We start from the raw sequence: 20,123 nt of genomic DNA on the forward strand, positions 1-20,123 counted from the left end.
CTCATAGTGTAGAAAGGTTATATCACTATCTATGTCTGTGTCATGGGTGTATAAATATCTGCAGATCTTTCTGTCTGGCAGTGCTGAAGTTCAGCTGAGAGGTCACAGCACAGATATCTGAGTGACTAGGGTTTGAGATCTGGTGTGGGGGGGGGGGGGGGGGGGGGGGGGGGGGTGCCGTCCTGCTCAAAACAGCTTGTTGAAGAACACTTAAACACTTTTTTCTCCCTTTAATCTTTTTTATAGGAGTCAGCAAGTATACAAAACACATAACCTTTCAACATATTCGTCACTCCTTATAGAAATTAAATCACATACATTTGATAAAGTTAATTAGCTTAACCTCTCATTTCTATACACACAGACAAAAACAGACATTCAATCACAGGCAGGCATACACCCAATCACACAGACACACATGTATAGACAAGATGTTCAGATGTTAGATTTAATGTATTTTAGTATCTGAGACCTGAGTACTATATCTCGCTCACATGTCTGACATGATGACTGACAAATAAAGCATCTTGAATCTTGAATCTTGAAAAAGAACTAATTAAATTGATAAACAGCAAAATGAATGATAAAGAAATAAACAATAATACAATAAAAAGATCATAGATTAAACTCCATACTTGTTGGAGCCCCTCAGGGATAAATAAAGCTGAATCTGAATCTGAAAAGTTTCTCTTTGTTGTTATCTTCTAATACCCTCCTTAAAAATTTAGAGGTGCAATAGAAACAAAAACAGGAGTATTTTTTTAATTATTATTATTTGAATAGAAATAGAGATACAAATCCTGGGCTGTCTGCACATCCCTAATAAATACATTTTTCCAGGTACCTCACATATTTCTGACACGTGTCGGCATGAAGAAGAACATGCATCCACAGTGATATATAGCATAAATTAAGGCTAAGATGACAATCTGTGTAATTTACGTTTAAGATGGTAAGCCCCAGTTAAAATCACATGATGAAGGCCTGGAGAAAATGAGGGATTATATAAAAGGAAAATGTATATGATAGATACACCCACAACCCAACCTGGGTGTTAAGAGCTGTAGTACACATTGTGCCCTAAAGCCAGTACAGTATCAGTAGCACTGAAGAGCATTTGCAATTCAAATTATTTTATAACTGTTCAGTTTTACTCTCAGCTGCAAATATTTGTCAGTAAAATTAGGGAATGTAATATATGACCAAGTACTTTTGAAATGTGAACATTTGATAACCTGAGGACCGCTCACCTTTCTCCAAATCTGTCTGGATGACCTGGATGAAGTTGTGTTTTTACATCGGTCTTGCCTTTCTGTTCCATTTAGATAATGACAGGTGTGTGTGTGTGTGTGTCTGTGTGTGTGTGTGTGTGTGTGTGTGTGTGTGTGTGTGTGTGTGTGTGTGTGTGTGTGTGTGTGTGTGTGTGTGTGTACTGTGTATGGATCCAGTGTGATTTGGAGTGTGACTACTGTAAGAATTTAGTCATGGGCTGTGTGGGTATCAATAAGACATCAATTTCATCTTTGGCCATTCCTCATTAAGAATCCCATGTAGTTTGAGACAGGACAGTGAAGGCCTCCTCCATCTGCCGTGCGTGAGAGCTGCTCCTGCTCAGCGTCTTTCCTCCTCAGACCAGCGAGCTCCTTCCCTAGCCTGTGAATACTGTAAGAATTTAGTCATGGGCTGTGCGGGTATATCAATAAGACGTCCATTTCAGTCGCTGTCTGTGGGATCTTTGGCCATTCCTCATTAAGAATCCCATGTAGTTTATTTCTGAGCTCTGACGTCGCTGCTGTCACATTTGCAAAGTACTGCAGAAGACAAACGCCGGTGTTAAGTGAGTCTATGGATTCATTGAGACAGGAAAGTGAAGGCCTCCTCCATCTGCCGTGCGTGAGAGCTGCTCCAGCTCAGCGTCTTCCCTCCTCAGACCAGCGAGCTCCTTCCCTAGCTTGTCTCATCTGGCCTGCCTCACCTCAGGTTCCTGCTGAGATCTGATCTGCTGCTTCACGTCACAGCTTCTTTTCTCAATCATACAAGAGCTGGCTCAGTAAAGACCTTTTTGCTGCCATCCTTACTTTACTTTATCAGCAGAGAGATTGATGGCCTCTACTTGCTTGTTGAAGCACCTTCAAATCTTTCTCTTCTGTCCTGGATTATCTACTGGTTGTTTTTACAACACACCCCAAGCTCTCTGTATCGCTATCTATCAGTCCTTTCTGTTTCCACCGAGACTGTTTTGTGTCTGTTATGTTCATCCATGAAACAGAGATAACGGATATACGGCAGAAAACCCTCTGTACCTTGTTCTGATGAGAGCAGATGTTCTTCTGAAGCCTCATGGAAAAGTTGACATGTTTGTGTGTTTTTCAAATGTAGGGTATAGATAACGAGGCTGGAGGTGCTGCTCATAGCAAAATGCCTTACATAGCAAACAGGATATGATGGCCTTGATGACATCACAGGCCACATCTTCACAACCAGCATAGCAGTGATCAGCAGAAGTAGCTTGGAGTCCAGTCTCCCCCATTAAATCTGCCCACATGGTGTTTTTCACTCTCACAGGCCTGAGTGTGAAAGTCTGTCTACTCCTGAAGTCAATATATATGCATGGTGCAGTGTTTCCTGATCCTCCTGATCCCAGAAGCTTTAACACAACTTGTCACTGAATCCCTCGATAGATCTGGACCAGAGGTGTCAAACTCATTTTCATTCAAGGGCCACATACTGCCCAATTTAATCTCACGTGGGCCGGATCATTAAAAAGATGGATGGAAGGAAGGAAGGAAGGAAAGATGGAAGGAAGGAAGGAAGGAAGGAAGGAAGGAAGGAAGGAAGGAAAATAAGACAGGAAGGAAGGAAATTAAGACAGGAAGGAAGGAAGGAAGAAAAAGAAGACAGGAAGGAAGGAAGGGAAGATGGAAGGAAGGAAGGACAGATGGAAGGAAAGAAGGAAGAAAAAGAAGACAGGAAAGAAGGAAGGAAGAAAAAGAAGACAGAAAGGAAGGAAGGGAGGGAAGATGGAAGGAAGGGAGGAATAAGGAAAGTGGGCCAGACTGGACCCCTCAGTGGGCCGGATCTGGCCCACCGGCCGCATGTTTGACATCCCTGATCTAGACACATTGAACTGCAACACATTCCTCGCTTTGCTATTTCTCTGCAACAAAAAAAAAAAGAGTGCATGTCAGATTCCTTTACAACTCTTTCTAATACTTCTTGGTATTCACCTGCCAAAGTACTTGTCCACTATCATACTTCTCATCATGTCTTAACTGGCAGCCGGCAGGAACACGGAAATGTCTGAGCAGAGTGGAAGTGGCTCTACCTGAGAGATCAGGAAGACAAGGCAGTAAAAGTATTACAGTGGGAACAATTTTAAGAGGCAGTCTGTGCTCAGCATGTGTTTACTTTATGAACAATGCACTATGATCTCACTATAATTACACATAATAAGAAACCGAGTCGGGTGAAGGAGAAGAGTGGGCCGAACACACATAACCCTTTTTTTTTCTCTCTCTCTGTTGTTGTTTGAGTTTCCATCAAAACAGATTATTATTGGAGGTTGTGAATATTAGAGTTTTTTTCCGGTAGCACATTATAACACATCAAATCATAGCTAACGGAAGCAAGCAGGAAATAAGCTCTTAAAAAATTAACTCAACATGCACATTCACTCTGATAGATTACATAACTCTATCAGAGAGAGAGATTGAATATTTTAGCTTGGGTAACAAAAATGAAGGAAAACTACTAGCTACTTGGAATGCAGGAATAATGCATTAGAAATGTGGATATGGAAAGCAGTGGAAAATCACTGACAGCAATGTTAAGCATGCTTCAGTCTAGCAAAATAGTGATAACCTGATTTAAAACTTGGAATTTCCCCCTGAAGAGTTTTTGAGGTTTGGTTTTGTTGCCAGTAGAAAAAAAAGAAGCTTTATTAACAATATAATGGTTAATAGTGATACATTACAGTGTGTTTGCCATGCATTTACAAACACATAGGAATAATAAAGCTAATATCTAAACACAGACAAACCAATATTAATCATAGCTATTTAGCTTTTAGAGATAGTCGGGTGCTCCTGAGTGGCATTCACATTTATCATTACTCATTTCTTTTCTTCACATCTGTTCATTTAAAGGAATATAAACCCTCAGAATAAAGGTTTTGTTTAAAATATATCAGAAGTTGAAACTGAAATTGAAACCTTTTCAAAGAACCATTAAGAGAACTATTTCCTCTTTTATCCCCCTAAGACATCTAATAATTTTACCTTAATCATATAATTGCACCTTTTATTAGATTTGACTGTGATTTGCAGTCAGTGGTTTATTTGCTGCACATCTATTTTTTGCAACCCCACTAACAAGCCTTGTTAACTTTCCACTTATATACCAAAAGACAAAGCTGTTGCTGTTACTGGAAATGTAAAATGCATCACTTTCTGTGTGGCAGCAGATTTTCCCAGCAGAAGTGTTATTAAAACAGAAAGTGCAGTAAATGCTGTATAATCTTTTCATTGGCTTGTTAAAAAAAAAAAAAAAATCACTGTTATGCTGTAGAAGCCAGCAACAGTGTGAGTACTGGTACAGTCATTTATATGTTGTGATAACTTTAAAACAAATCATGTAAAAACCTCAATTATCTTTGTTCTCTTTATCCCCCCCCCCCTCTCCTCCTCCTCCCCCTTTTTTTTAATGAAGAAAACACACACAAAGTAACTCCAATCAGGGTGCTCAACAGTTTGCATGGCAGCCACTTGGGACACAATATCCTCTTGTTTGTTGAGCGTCTCTCTAGTTGCGTCACTGGGGCTAAAAATACAACCCCTCCACTACCAACCCCCCCTCCCCCCGCTTCAGCTCCCCCCTCCCTCCCTCCCTCCCTCCCTCCCTCCCTCCCTCCCTCCGTCCCTGCCTGACTGCCTGCCTGCCCGGCTCACATTGTGTTTCTCTACTTCAGCGTCTGATCCGCAGGGGGAGGGAGGGGAGGGGAGGGGAGGGGAGGGAGTGAGGGAAGGGGGAGGAGGGACTCTAATCCAGGGTGTTTTACTGACTTCAACGGGCAGGAGTGATGTCATTGTGATGTCAATGCCTGTAATTGTAATCGGGCTGCAAAGTTGACAAGTGACCCATCTGATGCAGAGAGAGAAACAGACAGAGAGAGAGAGCTGAGAGCAAAAGAGGAGAAAGAGAGGTTCTAGTAAAGCCATAAGGAATAAGAGCAGAGGGGTTTTTTTTTTTGGTGCTGAGGTGTTTTTCTGCCGTGGTGCTGGATTATTGGAAACAAGAGATGGCTGTGACCGGGGATGAGACTGAGTCAGGTAGAGTATCTTCTTCTACATATATTTTTGTGAGTGTCATGTGCACAAGTCTTTTTCTTTCTACTACTGCTAGTGGTTTAGTTAGATATGTATGTGTGTGTTTCATGTGTTGACCAGCTATGTATTTCTAATGTTACACCTGCCAATATGAGAAGAGTGAGAAGAGTGAGAGGATAGTGTTTTTGTGGGATTTGAAGATTACATTCTGATGTTTTTCTAACTGTAAGAGAGAGAGGGAAATCTTCTGGAAGGGTATCCATTTATGAAGTTGAAAATAACTTTTATGCATTATGAAACTAAAGGAGGAAACATGCCACAGAAGTGTCAGCTGTCCTTCCCGTTTCAACACAGGAAAAGCAGTGTGAAGTAAAAAAAAAAAAAAAAAAAAACAGTCGAGGAAAAAAAGAGACCTAACAAGCGTTTGGTGTGTTTGCTCAACTCTGTTCCTGTCAGTCTGTACACCCGCTGTTACACACACACACACACACACACACACACACACACACAGGCACACACACGCATATATACAAAGTCCTACGTTCGCTGAGACACTCCAGTGGTTGTCAGGCAGAAAGGCATAGAGAAGGGGGGGTGGGGGTAGGGGGGAGCGCGGGGGGGGGTAAGAAGTGAAGGGGCGGGTGGCAGCGGGGGGTTAAGATAGTCGTCGGTTTGACGTCACTCCAGTTTCCTGGAACAGAAGCTAGGCAGGGAAGAGAGAATGCAAAACGGGTGAGTGAGACGCACACACTGACGTCAGCACAGCACCGAGTCACTCTGTTATCACAATGAGAGAAAGACAGCTCTCTCTCTCTGTGTGTGTGTGTGTGTGTGTGTGTGTGTGTGTCTGTCTGTGTGTTTGTGCGTGCATACAGACCTGCTGTGTCTCTTGTTGAATGAGTGTGTGGATAGTTGAGGGGAATGGGGGGTGGGGGAGGTGGGGGGGAGAGGAGGGGAGGGTAGAAACTTCTCAGGAACAAAGTGAAAACTGAAATGGTGAGACCAGAGCAGTTAACAATTGAGTCATCAGTTATATGACTCAACTCAAACAACACCTAACCCACATCCAGAAAGCTGCCTGTTGCTTTTCCAGAATCACTGACATTTTTTACTGAAACATTACGACACAGTGCCAGTTATCAGTAGCACAAATAGTAGACATTAATTATAATAAACATGAGTGGAGTTAACAAGGGGGGGGGGGGGTAAACTAAGATAAGCACACAGAGTATTTATTCATTAATTCTGCATGCATGAAATAGTGAAACATAATATTAAACAGTGTTTTTTCCACTAATGCTAGATTACAGCCATCCAAAATGAAAACAAAAGACATTAAACTCTACCATAAATGAGACCCCCCCCCCCCCACCTTCTGACAACTTTACCTGATCATTTTGCAACACGTCATCCAAACACAGCCGCTAACTAACTAACCCAACACTAACACTCTGAGCCGCTCCAAAAAAAAAAAAAACCCACTAACTGCAGTTGCTACGGTTACAGCCACTTGACACTAGACAGCATAAATTACTAATTCATGTGTGCGAATTAAGTAATTCAAGAGCAGAAATCACTCATTTGTGTGCACATTTTTTATTAATTCAAGAGCACAAAATACTCCTGACACCTACCTGAAACTTTAGCCTTGAAGGGAAAAAAGAAAGAAAGAAAAAAAACAATTCAATATTGTTTTTCAAAATGACAAGTTTCTTGAGGAGGGCGGTCTTTAAGTTTTTGGTTGACAGACCCTAGTGATCATTAGAGGAACTGCAGCATAAGCCACATGTTTAAGAGCTGATTTTTTAAAATGCTACTGTACTTGAAAAAACATGAAATTATCCTTTAATTTTCTTCTCTTGTGTAAAAAGCTTTTGCAAGGTATGAAATAATCAGTCTGTGCCTTTGTGTTGTGCCCTTAGAGAGGGACAAAGACAAGCAATTTAAAAGCCTATTTTCAACAACAAGGCAGGTCATTTAAGAACAAATGCATGTTGAACAAAGATCGTTGGTGGTCAAAAGGAAATTCAGCTTTTGAGGCAGGAAGGAGAGCGGATAAGTGCTCTTGGCTGAAGTTGCTTTCTGACATCCTCTGGTGAAATATATGTGTTTTCCTGTATTTTTCCTGTAAACTTGAGACATCTGAATAATTTCATAGATGCAATGTATCCAGAAAGGCAGCTCTGAGCTCCCTGAGAAAGATTACAGGTTATGTTTACAAAGTTATTGCATTTGAAGCATTAATCGTTATATCTTTTTTGTCTCTATAGCTGCCACTGGAGACATACCCGCCTATCAACTGAGGTCACCCAACTCGGGTCTGGCTCAGAGCATCGTGATGGCTGCGTCGCCGGGCTCCATGCAGAACCCGCCGACGCAGCACGCCGAAGAGATCACCCGCAAGAGGGAGGTCCGGCTGATGAAAAACAGGTAACTCACTCACTCACCCTACATGTTCTTAAACAAGGTGTAAAATACATAACCCACATTTTTCAAGAGGATTGCTAAAATATGTTACTATTTCTGGCATGAAAATAAGCTTATATTCAAAAAATGCAGTCATTGTGATGTCATCATACATAAGAGTATTTAGACTGCTAATCTCCTTATATGGTGGTGAACATTTCGATTCTTCTTCTATGGTTAATGCTATTCATCTTGTAAATAGGTTAATACATTTACTGATATGAAAAGACTCAACTGGGGCTTAGAAAAGTTAGAAGTGATAAATGTTTCTGTGCCTCTTGATTCATGGTTCATGTGTGATCAATAAATGTGACAGTGGGTAAATAAATAGTATAGGTAGTCTAGTCTGGGAGACAATGGGGATGAATGTGGAGCTGTTCACATATAAAACCTGAACTTGATGGCCTTAGGAACATCTGCTAGCTCTCTTGGATTGTGCATAGCTTGCATTTTGTCCCGGAGCCTAAATTACATTTTCATCTCGAGACTCGACTAACACGTTTCCCCCCCCCCCCACCTCCTCTCTCTCTCTCCTTTCCTCTCCAGGGAGGCAGCTCGCGAGTGCCGCAGGAAAAAGAAAGAGTATGTCAAATGTCTGGAAAACCGCGTGGCCGTGTTGGAAAACCAAAACAAGACCCTGATTGAAGAGCTGAAAGCACTGAAGGACATTTACTGCCACAAAGCAGAGTAGTGGCGGCAGTTTGGTGGTCACGGGCTGAAGACAGAGCCGTTTACAAACTGCTACAGCAAAACATGAAAAAAAAAAAGAAAAGACTATGGAACAAAAACTGCTTCGACCGTCTTTGTTTCTCTGCTCACTCAGGCCTGGTTTAACGCCGAATTCAGAAGTGTCCCAGGGAATTCGAATCGCTTGAGCTTGCCAGTTTCGCTCTTGTCCTTATCTCGTTCTCTTTGCATGTGAAGACTCAAAGTGTCGTACACACACACACACACACACACACACACACACACTATGCTTGCTGTTGCTGTTGTGCACGGGCAACGCTAGCCAATGAGAGCCAGCTGAATGAAGAGGAACAGGAACAGGAAATACAGGTGCTTCCTGAAGATGTACAGCTCAAGTACAGAGATTACGAAAAAAAAAACAAAAAAACCCATTGGCGTTGTCAGCCAGGTCTCACTACCAGCAAGTCTCTCTGAGGTCAGACGAGGTGCACAAAAAAAAAGCTACGCGGATCCACCACCAGCTGCAACAAGCTAACTCAACTGTGTTTACCTGTTAATGTCATTTGTGTCATTTATGCTTCTTGTTTTTTTTGGTCGTTTTAATGCATTCCTTCGTGCGAAAACACAATTAAGGAGAAATACTTTCAAAAAGTTGCATTTTTGTCAGTAAAGTTTTAAACATGTTTTCAGTTTGAATTAATTTGGTCCAAACCCGAGTTAACAGGAATGATTTCTCTTAAGTTTGGCTTTTTTATGCACAAGACTTCAAGTTATGTTTCATGCCAAGGTAGAGAGGTAAAACCTGAATCAGAACCTGTTTAGTAAAAGATGTTGAATATAAAAACTATATTTTCAGTACTGAGCATATTCTAATATATGAATTGAAAGTCAAAGCACATGAAGTACCAAAGTATAAGTGCGTATACTATCAGAATTTCTACATTTACTTGAAGAATTTCACTCCCCGACCGATCGTATATATATATATTCTACTAAAAAAAGAAAGATCAGCACATTTATTTTATTCTGAAAACCACAATTTTGTAAGCAAACATCTTAATATGACTCATAGCTCTAAAGAATTAACAGTTGTGCTTTACTGTCATGCAAAGCGTCAGTTTTGTTTTTGAAATGATGGATATCCATTGTGAAATAAAACTGTATTTGATTATGGCTAGATATATTTTTAAAAAATGCTCTGTTTAAAGGGTGATGCCAATTTCTTTGCTCTTTTTTTTTAATGTAAAGACATTTTATTTGAATTATAATATATTATCTTGTGTTTTATGTTTCTGGTGATGAACTGAAAACCGCTTCTTGCTTTCTCTGTTTCTGCTTATATGCAGTTGTTGAGTTTGTTCCACTGAATATATTTTATGGTTCAAGTCTGTAGAAAGTGAGAGAACATACAATCATTGGATGTAAGAGATGTTTCCCTTCAGCTGCCAAAAGCTCTCCAAGTAACATTTAGGTTTTTAACTACTGTTTAGGTGAATCATGTGGCAGTGTTTATGAGCACCAGCCCAATAGCCTGTCATGATTTGCAATCACAGAACGAATGAATGCCCAGTCTATTAAATTCTACTTTAGGGGCCGGTGAAAGTAAAATTCAGGGTTTCTTTGATATCACCTGAGTTGAGTTTCATTGCATGTAGTTTTTTTTTGTTGATGTTGTTGTTTTTTTGTTTTTTTTTGCCGTTTTAAAAATGGCTCCATCTTTTACCAGGTGTTCTCTTTTCTGTGTACTTCCTTGTTTGAATTGTAAAAGACAAAACTATTTTTGTTTATCTAATAAAATATTCAAATGTAATATATAGAGTGTGACTTCATTTATTTGCTCATCCAATATTCACGCAACTTCCCCTCTCTTCTACATTCAAGATAGTTTTTATGTATGTTGAAGTTAACCCTCCTGTTGTCCTCAAGTCAAGGAAGGAAGGAAAGAAAGGAGTAAGGAAGGAAGGAGGTAAGGAGAGAAGGAAGGGAGGAAAGGAGTAAGGAGGGAGGAAGGAAGGAAGGAAAGGAGTAAGGAGGGAAGGAAGGAAAGGAGTAAGGAGGGAGGGAGGAAAGGAGGAAGGAAGTAAAGAAGGAAGGAAAGGAGTAAGGAGGGAGGGAGGAAAGGAGGAAGGAAGTAAGGAGAGAAGGAAGGAAGGAAGTGAGGAAAGAAGTATGGAAGGAGGGGAAGAACGAAGGAAAAATTAAAGAAAGAGGGAGGAAGGAAGGAAAGAAGGAACAGTTAAAAGAGAGATGGGGTCAATTTGACCCGGGAGGACAACAGGAGGGTTAAAGGCGCACATAACAAATTTGCTCATAGCTGCCTCCTTTTGGTGGCATGAGGTAGTGAAATATTCACTTCAGTGTTTTCAAAGGAAAGTACTGAAGAAAGATGACAGATAATGTGCCTTTGATTGGAAAGGAAAGTTTGCTCATAATTAGTTTTACAACTTTAGGGTGATTAAAAAAAACAACTTTTTTACGACAGGAGGGACCCCAGTTACTGACTATCTAGCTTATACTCTATTCATTTACTATTATTATTATTTTTTTATTATCTAAAATATACCTTCCTTTTTTGTATTCCTTTGTGATATTAATTGCCTGTTAATGTGCATTTAAGGCAATAAAGTTCAACAAAAAAAAAACTCCAGCTTGCAGCTTTAGAAAGAAAAAACCCATTATTGTCCAATGTGGTGGACATTTTCCTGCAACTAACCCTTAACATAGAAACAACACTAAGACTTGTATAATCAATCAGTGAAGACCTCTCCGACAGTCGAGGAGCATACACATGTGTATATTTGATCTTTCATTTCCCTTTTCTTGTCACTTAATTAATTATATCACTCTGTGCTTCTTATTCCAAAGCTCTTGTGAAAATAAGCAGTGACTATAACCCTCGTCCAGCCGCAGGCACAATGCACAGTACTCACAGCTGACGTCAATGCCAAAGTATACAATGTTGTGTTACTGCATACCTTTAGCTGTTCCTACCACAGCTGTGCAGCCACGTGTTGCGAGAGGCAGCACTGCAATGCTTCTGCTGCTCTGAACGCTATAAATCAACTTTATTCAACTCTCTAGAAACATATTAAGTTATTATTCAATGAAGTATCTATAATGAGATCATATACTGTTCCCTGGTGAACAAATAGACTCTAACAATATTTTGTTCTTAAATTTGTGTTCAATGAAATTAACCCTCCTGTTGTCCTTGAGTCAAGGAAGGAAGGAAGGAAGGAAGGAAGGAAGGAAGGGAGGGAGGGAGGGAGGGAGGGAGGGAGGGAGGGAGAAGGAAGGAAAGGAGGGAGGAAATAAGGAAGGAAAGGAGGTAGGGAGGAAGGAAAGGAGGGAGGAAAGAAGGAAGGAGGGAGGAAAGAAAGAGAGAAGGAGGAAGGAAAGAAGGAAGGAAAGAAGGGAGGGAGGAAGGAAAGAGGGAGGAAAGAAAGAAAGAGAGAAGGAGGTAAGGAAGGAAAGGAGAGAAGGAGGAAGGAAAGAAGGAAGGAAGGAAGGAAGGAAGGAAGGAAGGGAGGTAGGAAAGAAGGAACAGTCAAAACGGATGGAGTCAATTTGACCCAGAAGGACGACACGAGGGTTAAATCACACAAGTGATAACTCCATATTCAATTGCTGATTTGCACTTGATATCTTACAGTTGTTTAGAAATAGCACATGACATTGAGCACTGTTGTGTACTCAGGTGGTTTTTGGCATGAAAGATGAGTAGATGAAAGCTTTTACAGCTTATTTGTTACACTTTCAATTTCTTCTTCACTTCACAATGTCGAAAATGGAAAGGTGAGTTGCTTTGCATGACCGTAAAGCCCATTTATGGTGCTTTTATACTGTTATTGATTGATACTAAATAAACACTGATATCACCAGAACCTGTCCTTACATCTATATTCTGCTTATAGAGCAAAATATCTCTGTGCTCTGTGTCTGTACATGAAGTCTCCACAGTGCAGGGGATGAGGTTGGGGTCCAAAGCTTGTTTATCTGGAGTGTTGTTAATGTTCCTGAAGGTGATAGATTATGTATTGTTGAAGAAAAGGGAGACACAAGCTTCATAGTTTATTTTTGTGTTGTTTCAGCAAAGGTTGGCTCCTTTTCTCTCAATAATAAACATCTCTGTTTGCCTCAAATCCCACTGAATGGGACACCTAAATGAATAGTAACAGGGCTGATGAGCATTTATTTAACTAGGCATTATAATGGAGTTACTAATGCTTCAAAGCATCCGAACCTCGCTATCAAAATCTGAAAGGTTTTTAAGCCAACTATGATTTCAGGGGGCCGGTAAAAAAGAAATTACTTTTCAAATGGGGAAGCTCATGAAAATTAGTGGTTTCCATAGCAACCTCTGCTATGGCATTGACCTCAAAGGAATTGATGGTGATAAAAAGCCAGAATAATCCTGAGTGTTGCTTGATTAAAGAGGGCTTGGTAGATTTGCCTCATATTCACGTGTTTCGGTCTCACACATGCACATGAACACAAATACAATTACACTGTCAAACTGTCTCAGAAACACACACATGCACACACACACACACACACACATGTCATACACGTGTGAATGGAAAGTTTTCTCTCAAAGTGACAATACTCATACAAACAGGCACTTGGTTTTCTTTCTTTATCTCTTACAGACACACACACTACTCATTCCCCTTCTCGCAGTTATACACACAGACACACACACACACACACACACACACACATATACACATAAATACACAGAGTGGTGAATCGGGTGAAAGGGAGAGAAATGCCTCTAAGGGAAACCTTGAAACTGCTGTTTACGAACAGAAAACCACCCCACCACTGCAGCATCTGTCTTATCTTTGCAGCATTCTCGTTCTGTTTAAATGTTACATAAATACATAGTTTCAACTGACATTTAAAATGTTTTTTAATATTCAACAACACATATAATATCAGTATAAAGTCCTAAGACTGGAATCATTCAACTTCACAGGATTTTGCTCCTTTTTATGGATTACTCAGTATCAAAAGAACTGCAGTAATTCATTCACAATGGCTTTTACTCAAACTTTTAAAATGCAATGATTTAACCCCTATTTCCTTTCTGATTGTGCTAAGAGCAAAACCACAGCCGAAAAAATGCAGTGTGGGAGTATCTTGAATATTTCATTTTGTTGCCTTTCAAACATCTTCATGGCCTTTGGTCCAGTGTGGTTGGAGTGGAAATTTCCACCTAGAGACTGACTAACCGCCTACAAGCAGTGTAATGAAGCCTACAGTACCTTGACAACGTAGATGTTGCTTCACTGTGTCAAGGAGGACCTCTAGTGGCCAACACACGCTACTGCAAGAGAAGCCTCCATTTCTATAAAGGAAACCAAACACTGCACTATACGCCATAAAACATTTAGTTGCTTTAACTTAAAAAATACAGTGTTTGCACGTGATGTAAGCTACTCATCATGTTATTGAGTTTTCAAAGTGTGATTAAAGATAGAGTCAGTCATTGATAACTAAATACAGAGCCACAGTAGAGTGCTGATAAGGTAATGAAGGACTTTCTTGAACCTCATTGTTTGCATGCCTCTCCTCGTGTCCTGTGGTTGTATTCATGATGTTATGCATTCACAAGGTATATAATTAGGAGTATAATGTAAAGGAGGCAGTATGTGACAGTGGGAAAGGTCGGCAGCAGACTCTGACAACAGTAATGGTTGACACTTTGGAGAAAAACCGAGTAATTGCAGCTGCCACATATTCTGCGGTGATCTTAATATTATAATAAAAGTGACTTTGTATGTTATGTTTAATTATGTCAGTGCAACATTGGATGTGCTCTAGGAAGCATGATAACCTTTATTTATTGAACAAAATATCACAAATGACTAATATTTTGACTCTTTTTTTAATTATGACATTTAATTATTGCTCTTAATACATTTATCCAAGTTCATTAACACGGATTGGCTCTGACGTCTTAAACTTAAATTAAAAATGCATCTGTTTTAGGGGTTTTAGTTGGGGAATACCACGTGAACAAATTGTATAAAGGCTTGTTTGGCTCCAAAATGAGCCTGTGTGAAGTCTAATAAATAGTCACTGAAGGACTTTAATAATCTGGGGGTGTGGAGATGGATAAAAGTGAGGCTACCAGACCTTTTAGTCTGCTACACATCCCTGCTTAGAGCTAAAACTGTTTTTCAATACAAACAACTTTATCACATAGGATAAGAAATGTACCATACAAATGAAATAGCACAAAGACAAAAAAGAAAAGAAAAAAAGAAAACATATTTGAAACAGACCCTACCAATAAAAGTAAGAAAGAATTTTTTTTTTACCAAAAACAAATAAATGAATGAGAAATTAGATAAACAAAAGAAAGTCACAGGGTAAGCAGTATCATCATCAAAAATCAGCATACAACGTCATTACACCTCCCAATGTATGTCACATTATCCTTATAAAACCTCGCTATTCACATAACTTCTCATTCACAAGTAGCATAAACCCCCATGGTCAGACATCATCACGAAGAAAATACCATCCAGGCCTCCCAGAAAAGAGAGAAAGCACCAAAAGAGCAAGAGAAAGAGCCTTAACTGTAATATATCAATATCATTTAATATTATGTTTAAGGGCCCCATATTTTCCAAAATACCTCCAGCTTGTTGTCCAGTTCATAAAACTGCTCTTTTAATAAATCCTCGCAGATGCCTTACCGTGAGTTGACCAGGAGGTGTCACTGTTTCCCCTGTCATATGCTTCAAAACAGTTTAAAGGGGTACTTCAACAAGAAAGTAGCCTGGGCCTTGTTTGTACTCCCACAACTTTGAAGGACTTACAAGTGACAGATTTTAAAAAAAGAATGGTATGCAGCAAAGGTCGTGATATCCTGACTATTATTCTCTAATATGGGTCAAGCCAATAAAACAAGTCATCCTACATTTCTCATTATGTAACTCACAGTCTTTTTGCTAAACTGTGACATGTTCCTGCCTGGTAAATACCCACGTGTTTTTTTAAACTCTGCACGGCAGCTTGTAGGCTTTCAGTTAAAGTTTAACAGTGTCCAAACTCAACCTGCCTTTTGTTTTCAGACTTTAGAGAGCTGTCCCCATGAGTCACAGGTGACATTATACTACAGTTTAAACAGGCTAAGTAATAGCAACTATGACAAACTGTGCTTCATGTGTAAAATCAGTGCCATTTTAGCCATTTTTAGCATAATATATAGTGGCCAAGTGTTTCCAATCGCTTTGCTTTCCCCATTAAATGAATCCAGTTCATCACAGTCAGCACTGTTTTAATGTTTGTTATCACAGAAAACACTTATGATTCACTCAAGGCTTTAAAGAATGGCATGTAATCTGAAAACATGAAAAAATAAATAATTATGTTTTGTTGAGCTGTTGACCTTTATCCCAAATACAGTGCATGCTGGGAGTTTAACCCCTTACATTTCAGATTATTTGTGGGAATCTTTGTTTGCCTTTGTGTGGACATTTGACCTCAGGAATTTGATGACTTTCTATTTTATTTCCTGATTTTGTGTGTGTGTGTGTGTGTGTGTGTGTGTGTGTGTGTGTGTGTGTGTGTGTGTGTGTGTGTGTGTGTGTGTTTTGCAGCTTTTTGACCACCAAGTGTCTATAGGTTAACCAGATTGCAAGTCTGATAATGAACAATAACCATGACAAATGTATGTGAGATATAAGTGAATGGAACAACAACTGCTGCCATTTACTATTATTGATTTGGACCTTAGGCTATATTACTGGGACCATAGTCCCTACTCTACTAAATTGATGTCTTCTTTAACCTCACTAATGAAAGTTGACCAGTGAGGTTTATTCTACCATAGCAGCATCTATTCAGGCAGTTTAAATACTTTTAAAATACCACTGAAAGCTTCATTACACAAATTAATTAACTCTATAGGCTAACTGAACCTAATCCTAATCCTAATGAAGGTCCTGTATAACCCTTAAATAGCCTAGCCTATATATATGATGGGATGTTTCTTCATTATTTTATTATTTATGAGACCATTACATTCATAAAATGAAGACATGCACATGCATGTTTCTTCAAATACATATTTTATTTAAATTCAATTAAAATGCACTTTATAATTTTATTTGCATTATTTATTAACATGGATAAAAATTCATGTTGCCAAATCAACCCATCGTAGCTGATTATCTACATTAAAAAATAAATCAATCAGCCTTATTATCAGCGATAAATCATTAAATCAGCTCTGCCACCCCTGCTCTATCTCTCTCTCAGCTCACTCATTTGTAACCACCCACTTGAACCGGAACCGTTTCTCGGGATTTTGCAGCCCTCCCTGTCGGTGTATCGCCCTGACAGCCAGCCACAACACCGATCCTCACACCGATCATCTCTGCCCGGAGCAGGATGCGTCCTCTTTTACGATGCCTGGGATAACGGTGGCAGGTCGGCCCATTGCATGCATCTGCTATTACCGCTGGAAGTGACATATATTCATCCTGAAGTGAAGTGACAGCCCGTCCGTGGGCACCGACGATTGACAGGATCCATGGGCTCTGGTGATCTATGGTGACCGGCTGGGCTCGGTGGGATTTGGAGACCCATCGTTTCAGCAATAAACAAAAAAAACAAAACAAAAGAAGAAGAATAGAGCACACACATAGGCCTACACCTCTTAACCTCCAGGGTGGATAAAGTGGAAAAAAGATGGGGAGCACGACCTCTTGCTGCGTGTCTGCAAGCCCCAAGCTCCGCAGAAATGCCCACTCCAGGCTGGAGTCGTTCCACCAGGAGTCGGAGCTGAGCAGGGAGGAGACGGGATGCAACCTGCAGCACATCAGCGACAGGGAGAACGTCGACGGTAAAAAAAAATAAAACATAAAACATAGAACAGAAACCTGCATAATCCAGAAACTGTTTTAATATTTCATGTATCCTGTCAGCATGGCATATGTGACTATTATTGGCAAGCAAAAGTACTCATAAGGTCATATAGTAGGACTACTAGTCTAATAATGTGATGCATGGTGTTCTGTGCTTATAGAAATATATATTAGGTCATTTATAGTGAGTGGGGAAAATGCAACAAAACAATATCATGAATCACAATAAAGAGAGAGAGGCTACTTTAAGACACCATATCATAGGAATAATAGGGAGAAAAAGAAATGTCACAGGAATATTATTGGAAAATTGTGGTTTAAAGGCCATTAAATGTATAGATTGGTATTGAACACAGGGGGGGGGGGGGTATTTTGGATTGGATATTAGTTCAGGACTTTATATAAGCCGAAAAACAACTGGTTATAGAGACATATGATCCTGTAGGAGGACCATTTAAAATCTGAAAGGGTCATTAAAACCTACAAAATTGGATATTACAGGCTTTTTATTTAAATCTGTGGTGATCCTTATAAAATCTGCACCGTTCTCATAACTGCTGCCTCTGCTCACACTCTTCCTCAGTGTAATATTGAGTGATTGGCTGAAAGATATTGGCCATCAGTGCAGCCGGGCGCATGGAAGAGTCATGTGTGCATTTTTCTCTCCCATGTGTCCTGCAGAGAAATATGGAGCTACAGACAACATCCTGTTCATGAGGGCAGACTCCTTTGTGCTGCTCTTTGTTTTCACCCTGTGCATGAAAGAAACTGCAACTATGGAGCGCAGCCCCCTCCATTGACACATGCTAATATGCATTACAATTGACCCATTCACACTGGAAAGTGTCTACTGAATGGGTTGCTTATTTTCAGCCAGCAGCTAACCATTACATATAAATGGATTTTCTCAGAAACTGTACAAGACCTGTTTTTTAGGCTTTCAGAAATTGTGCAGACTTTTTTTTACCACACTGATGTATGATTTGAAATGTTGTTTTGGCATAATACACCATCTGCCTATATCAGACCAACAATAACTGAAGTCATACCTTGTAACTGTACCAGCATATTAACTCGTTCAGTGGGTTTCAGACGTCAGTGTTGGCTGCATCGGTAGTGACCCTAAATAATGTTGTTTTAAGCTTCAGCGACACAATCACACAAATCAGTTGACTTGCCTTTAGAAAGACAGATATATAAATTAAACTACATTGTGGTCTGGCTTACAAATATGTTTCTTGGGTTATGAGAAATCCGTTACTTCCATTTTTTACCATAGTTACTATAAAGTCTTTAGTACCAATTTGATGCAAGATATGATTACGCAATCATGGATCTGTGTGCCACATAATTAAACCACCACAAAAACAAAAATCACAAATTATAATGATATATTGCTAGGTTTTGTGCTACATATCACAACTTCTTGACCTTATATTACAGGCATTTATAATATTCAATGTGTGTCCTTGATCCTGTAGTTAAGATTATCTAGTTAATTAACTCAGTACCAGTTAATATAACCTATACACTTCCAAACCCTGCATAACCAACTGCATTATCACTTAGTATATATAGTGTATATAGTGATGTAGATGGAATTGGTGTAATGGATAGAAAACTCCACTTTGCTCCACCTATGTAACGCACCACGTCCATGTTTGGTGTATTTCAGCTGATATTAGTGTTTGGAGCCGTTTCCGAAAACACCATTAAGCCCATACTCTTTGGAGCCAAGGAACATGTCTCACTGATGTGTTTTTAATAGTTTTTGGACGACAACTATTATAATTTAGGTTTATAGCCAAGATGAATGAGATATATCAGGCTTTGAATAAATTGTTAGTTGGTTTTTCTAGTTTGAACACGCAATTGCAAATCCGCGTGCCACAATTTTAAAGAAGTCTACAGCCAAATCTTAAACTGGTGATTAATTATTTGCTATTTTGGCCCATTCCTCACTCACTCATGCTGACTATATGTGAAGAGTCTTTCAGTCTTTTAGTTTGTCTTGCAGTAGGTTTGAAATAATCTGGCTCAGTAGTAGAAAACAAACGGTTTAAGTTAAGATTTATGGGTCTTTTTGGAACCAAATTCTACAAATGGAGTTACATTCTTGTAGTATCAGAAGAAGTGAACCCTGGACTGTTGTTTTGCTGTCACGCAGTGCTGATTACACATGATTAAAGACTATGAGGGGGTCATGGCAACTGGCACCCTTCAAAAATTAGTAGGTCATTTTGATTGCACTCAGTCAACATGGTGGAAGACCTTCTAGTCATTCATTATTGATGTAATTTCCTCCCGTAAACTTGATGAGTATATGAAACTAAGATACTGTACGCCATTTGTGGATGCTGTTAACTGGAGTATCTTGTATTACAGTAGGTGGTCATGTTGCTTATATGGATTCAGTATCTCTGGTGTGAATGGTGTCATATCATTGGAATCAACGTTTTTTCAACAACTTTTCTTTCATCGAAATGTCTTGCATCATCAGCTTAATAAGATGCATGTATTTTAAATTGACTGTTGGGCCAGATGCTCTGTTTGCAGGCAAGAAAACAAGCGTCATGAAGAGAATTCAAAGACAAATGATTGACTGTCGATCTATTCTTCTTGAAGGGGATAAAGACGACTCGTGCAGAGAAGCCGTCTGCTTTATTGGTGCGGTGATTGAAACCGGAGCGTGTCTAATGTTTTGGCTCTGTTATGAGTTCACAGACAGTATGACGGAGATTAGTGGGCTTCATTACGATCTGCA

At 39.6% G+C, this 20,123-nt stretch overlaps 2 protein-coding genes across 5 annotated transcripts in view; both read left to right on the forward strand.

The window, feature by feature from the left end:
* LOC128369425 (cAMP-responsive element modulator-like) overlaps window positions 1-20,123 on the forward strand; it is a 154,499-nt gene that overhangs the window by 10,164 nt on the left and 124,212 nt on the right. The window contains exons 1-3 of one of the 2 annotated variants that reach the window (XR_008322011.1): window positions 5,008-5,327; window positions 7,595-7,754; window positions 8,337-10,283. Coding sequence is in view for 1 of the 2 variants with exons in the window: in XM_053330465.1 (XP_053186440.1) it covers window positions 7,595-7,754; window positions 8,337-8,481 (305 nt within the window). In the remaining variant the exon portion in view is untranslated. Of the gene's footprint in view, window positions 1-5,007; window positions 5,328-7,594; window positions 7,755-8,336; window positions 10,288-20,123 lie in introns of those variants that run through there. The other variant, XM_053330465.1, reaches the window with a different exon arrangement.
* LOC128369424 (cyclin-Y-like) overlaps window positions 16,852-20,123 on the forward strand; it is a 274,201-nt gene continuing 270,929 nt past the window's right edge. For all 3 annotated transcript variants that reach the window (XM_053330463.1, XM_053330462.1, XM_053330464.1), the window contains exon 1: window positions 16,852-17,337. In XM_053330463.1, coding sequence (XP_053186438.1) covers window positions 17,184-17,337 — 154 coding nt within the window. In that variant the 5' untranslated portion in view covers window positions 16,852-17,183. The remainder of the gene's footprint in view (window positions 17,338-20,123) is intronic.

The sequence above is a fragment of the Scomber japonicus genome, chromosome 12 (genome assembly GCF_027409825.1).
Source record: "Scomber japonicus isolate fScoJap1 chromosome 12, fScoJap1.pri, whole genome shotgun sequence".
Lineage (NCBI taxonomy): Eukaryota > Metazoa > Chordata > Actinopteri > Scombriformes > Scombridae > Scomber > Scomber japonicus.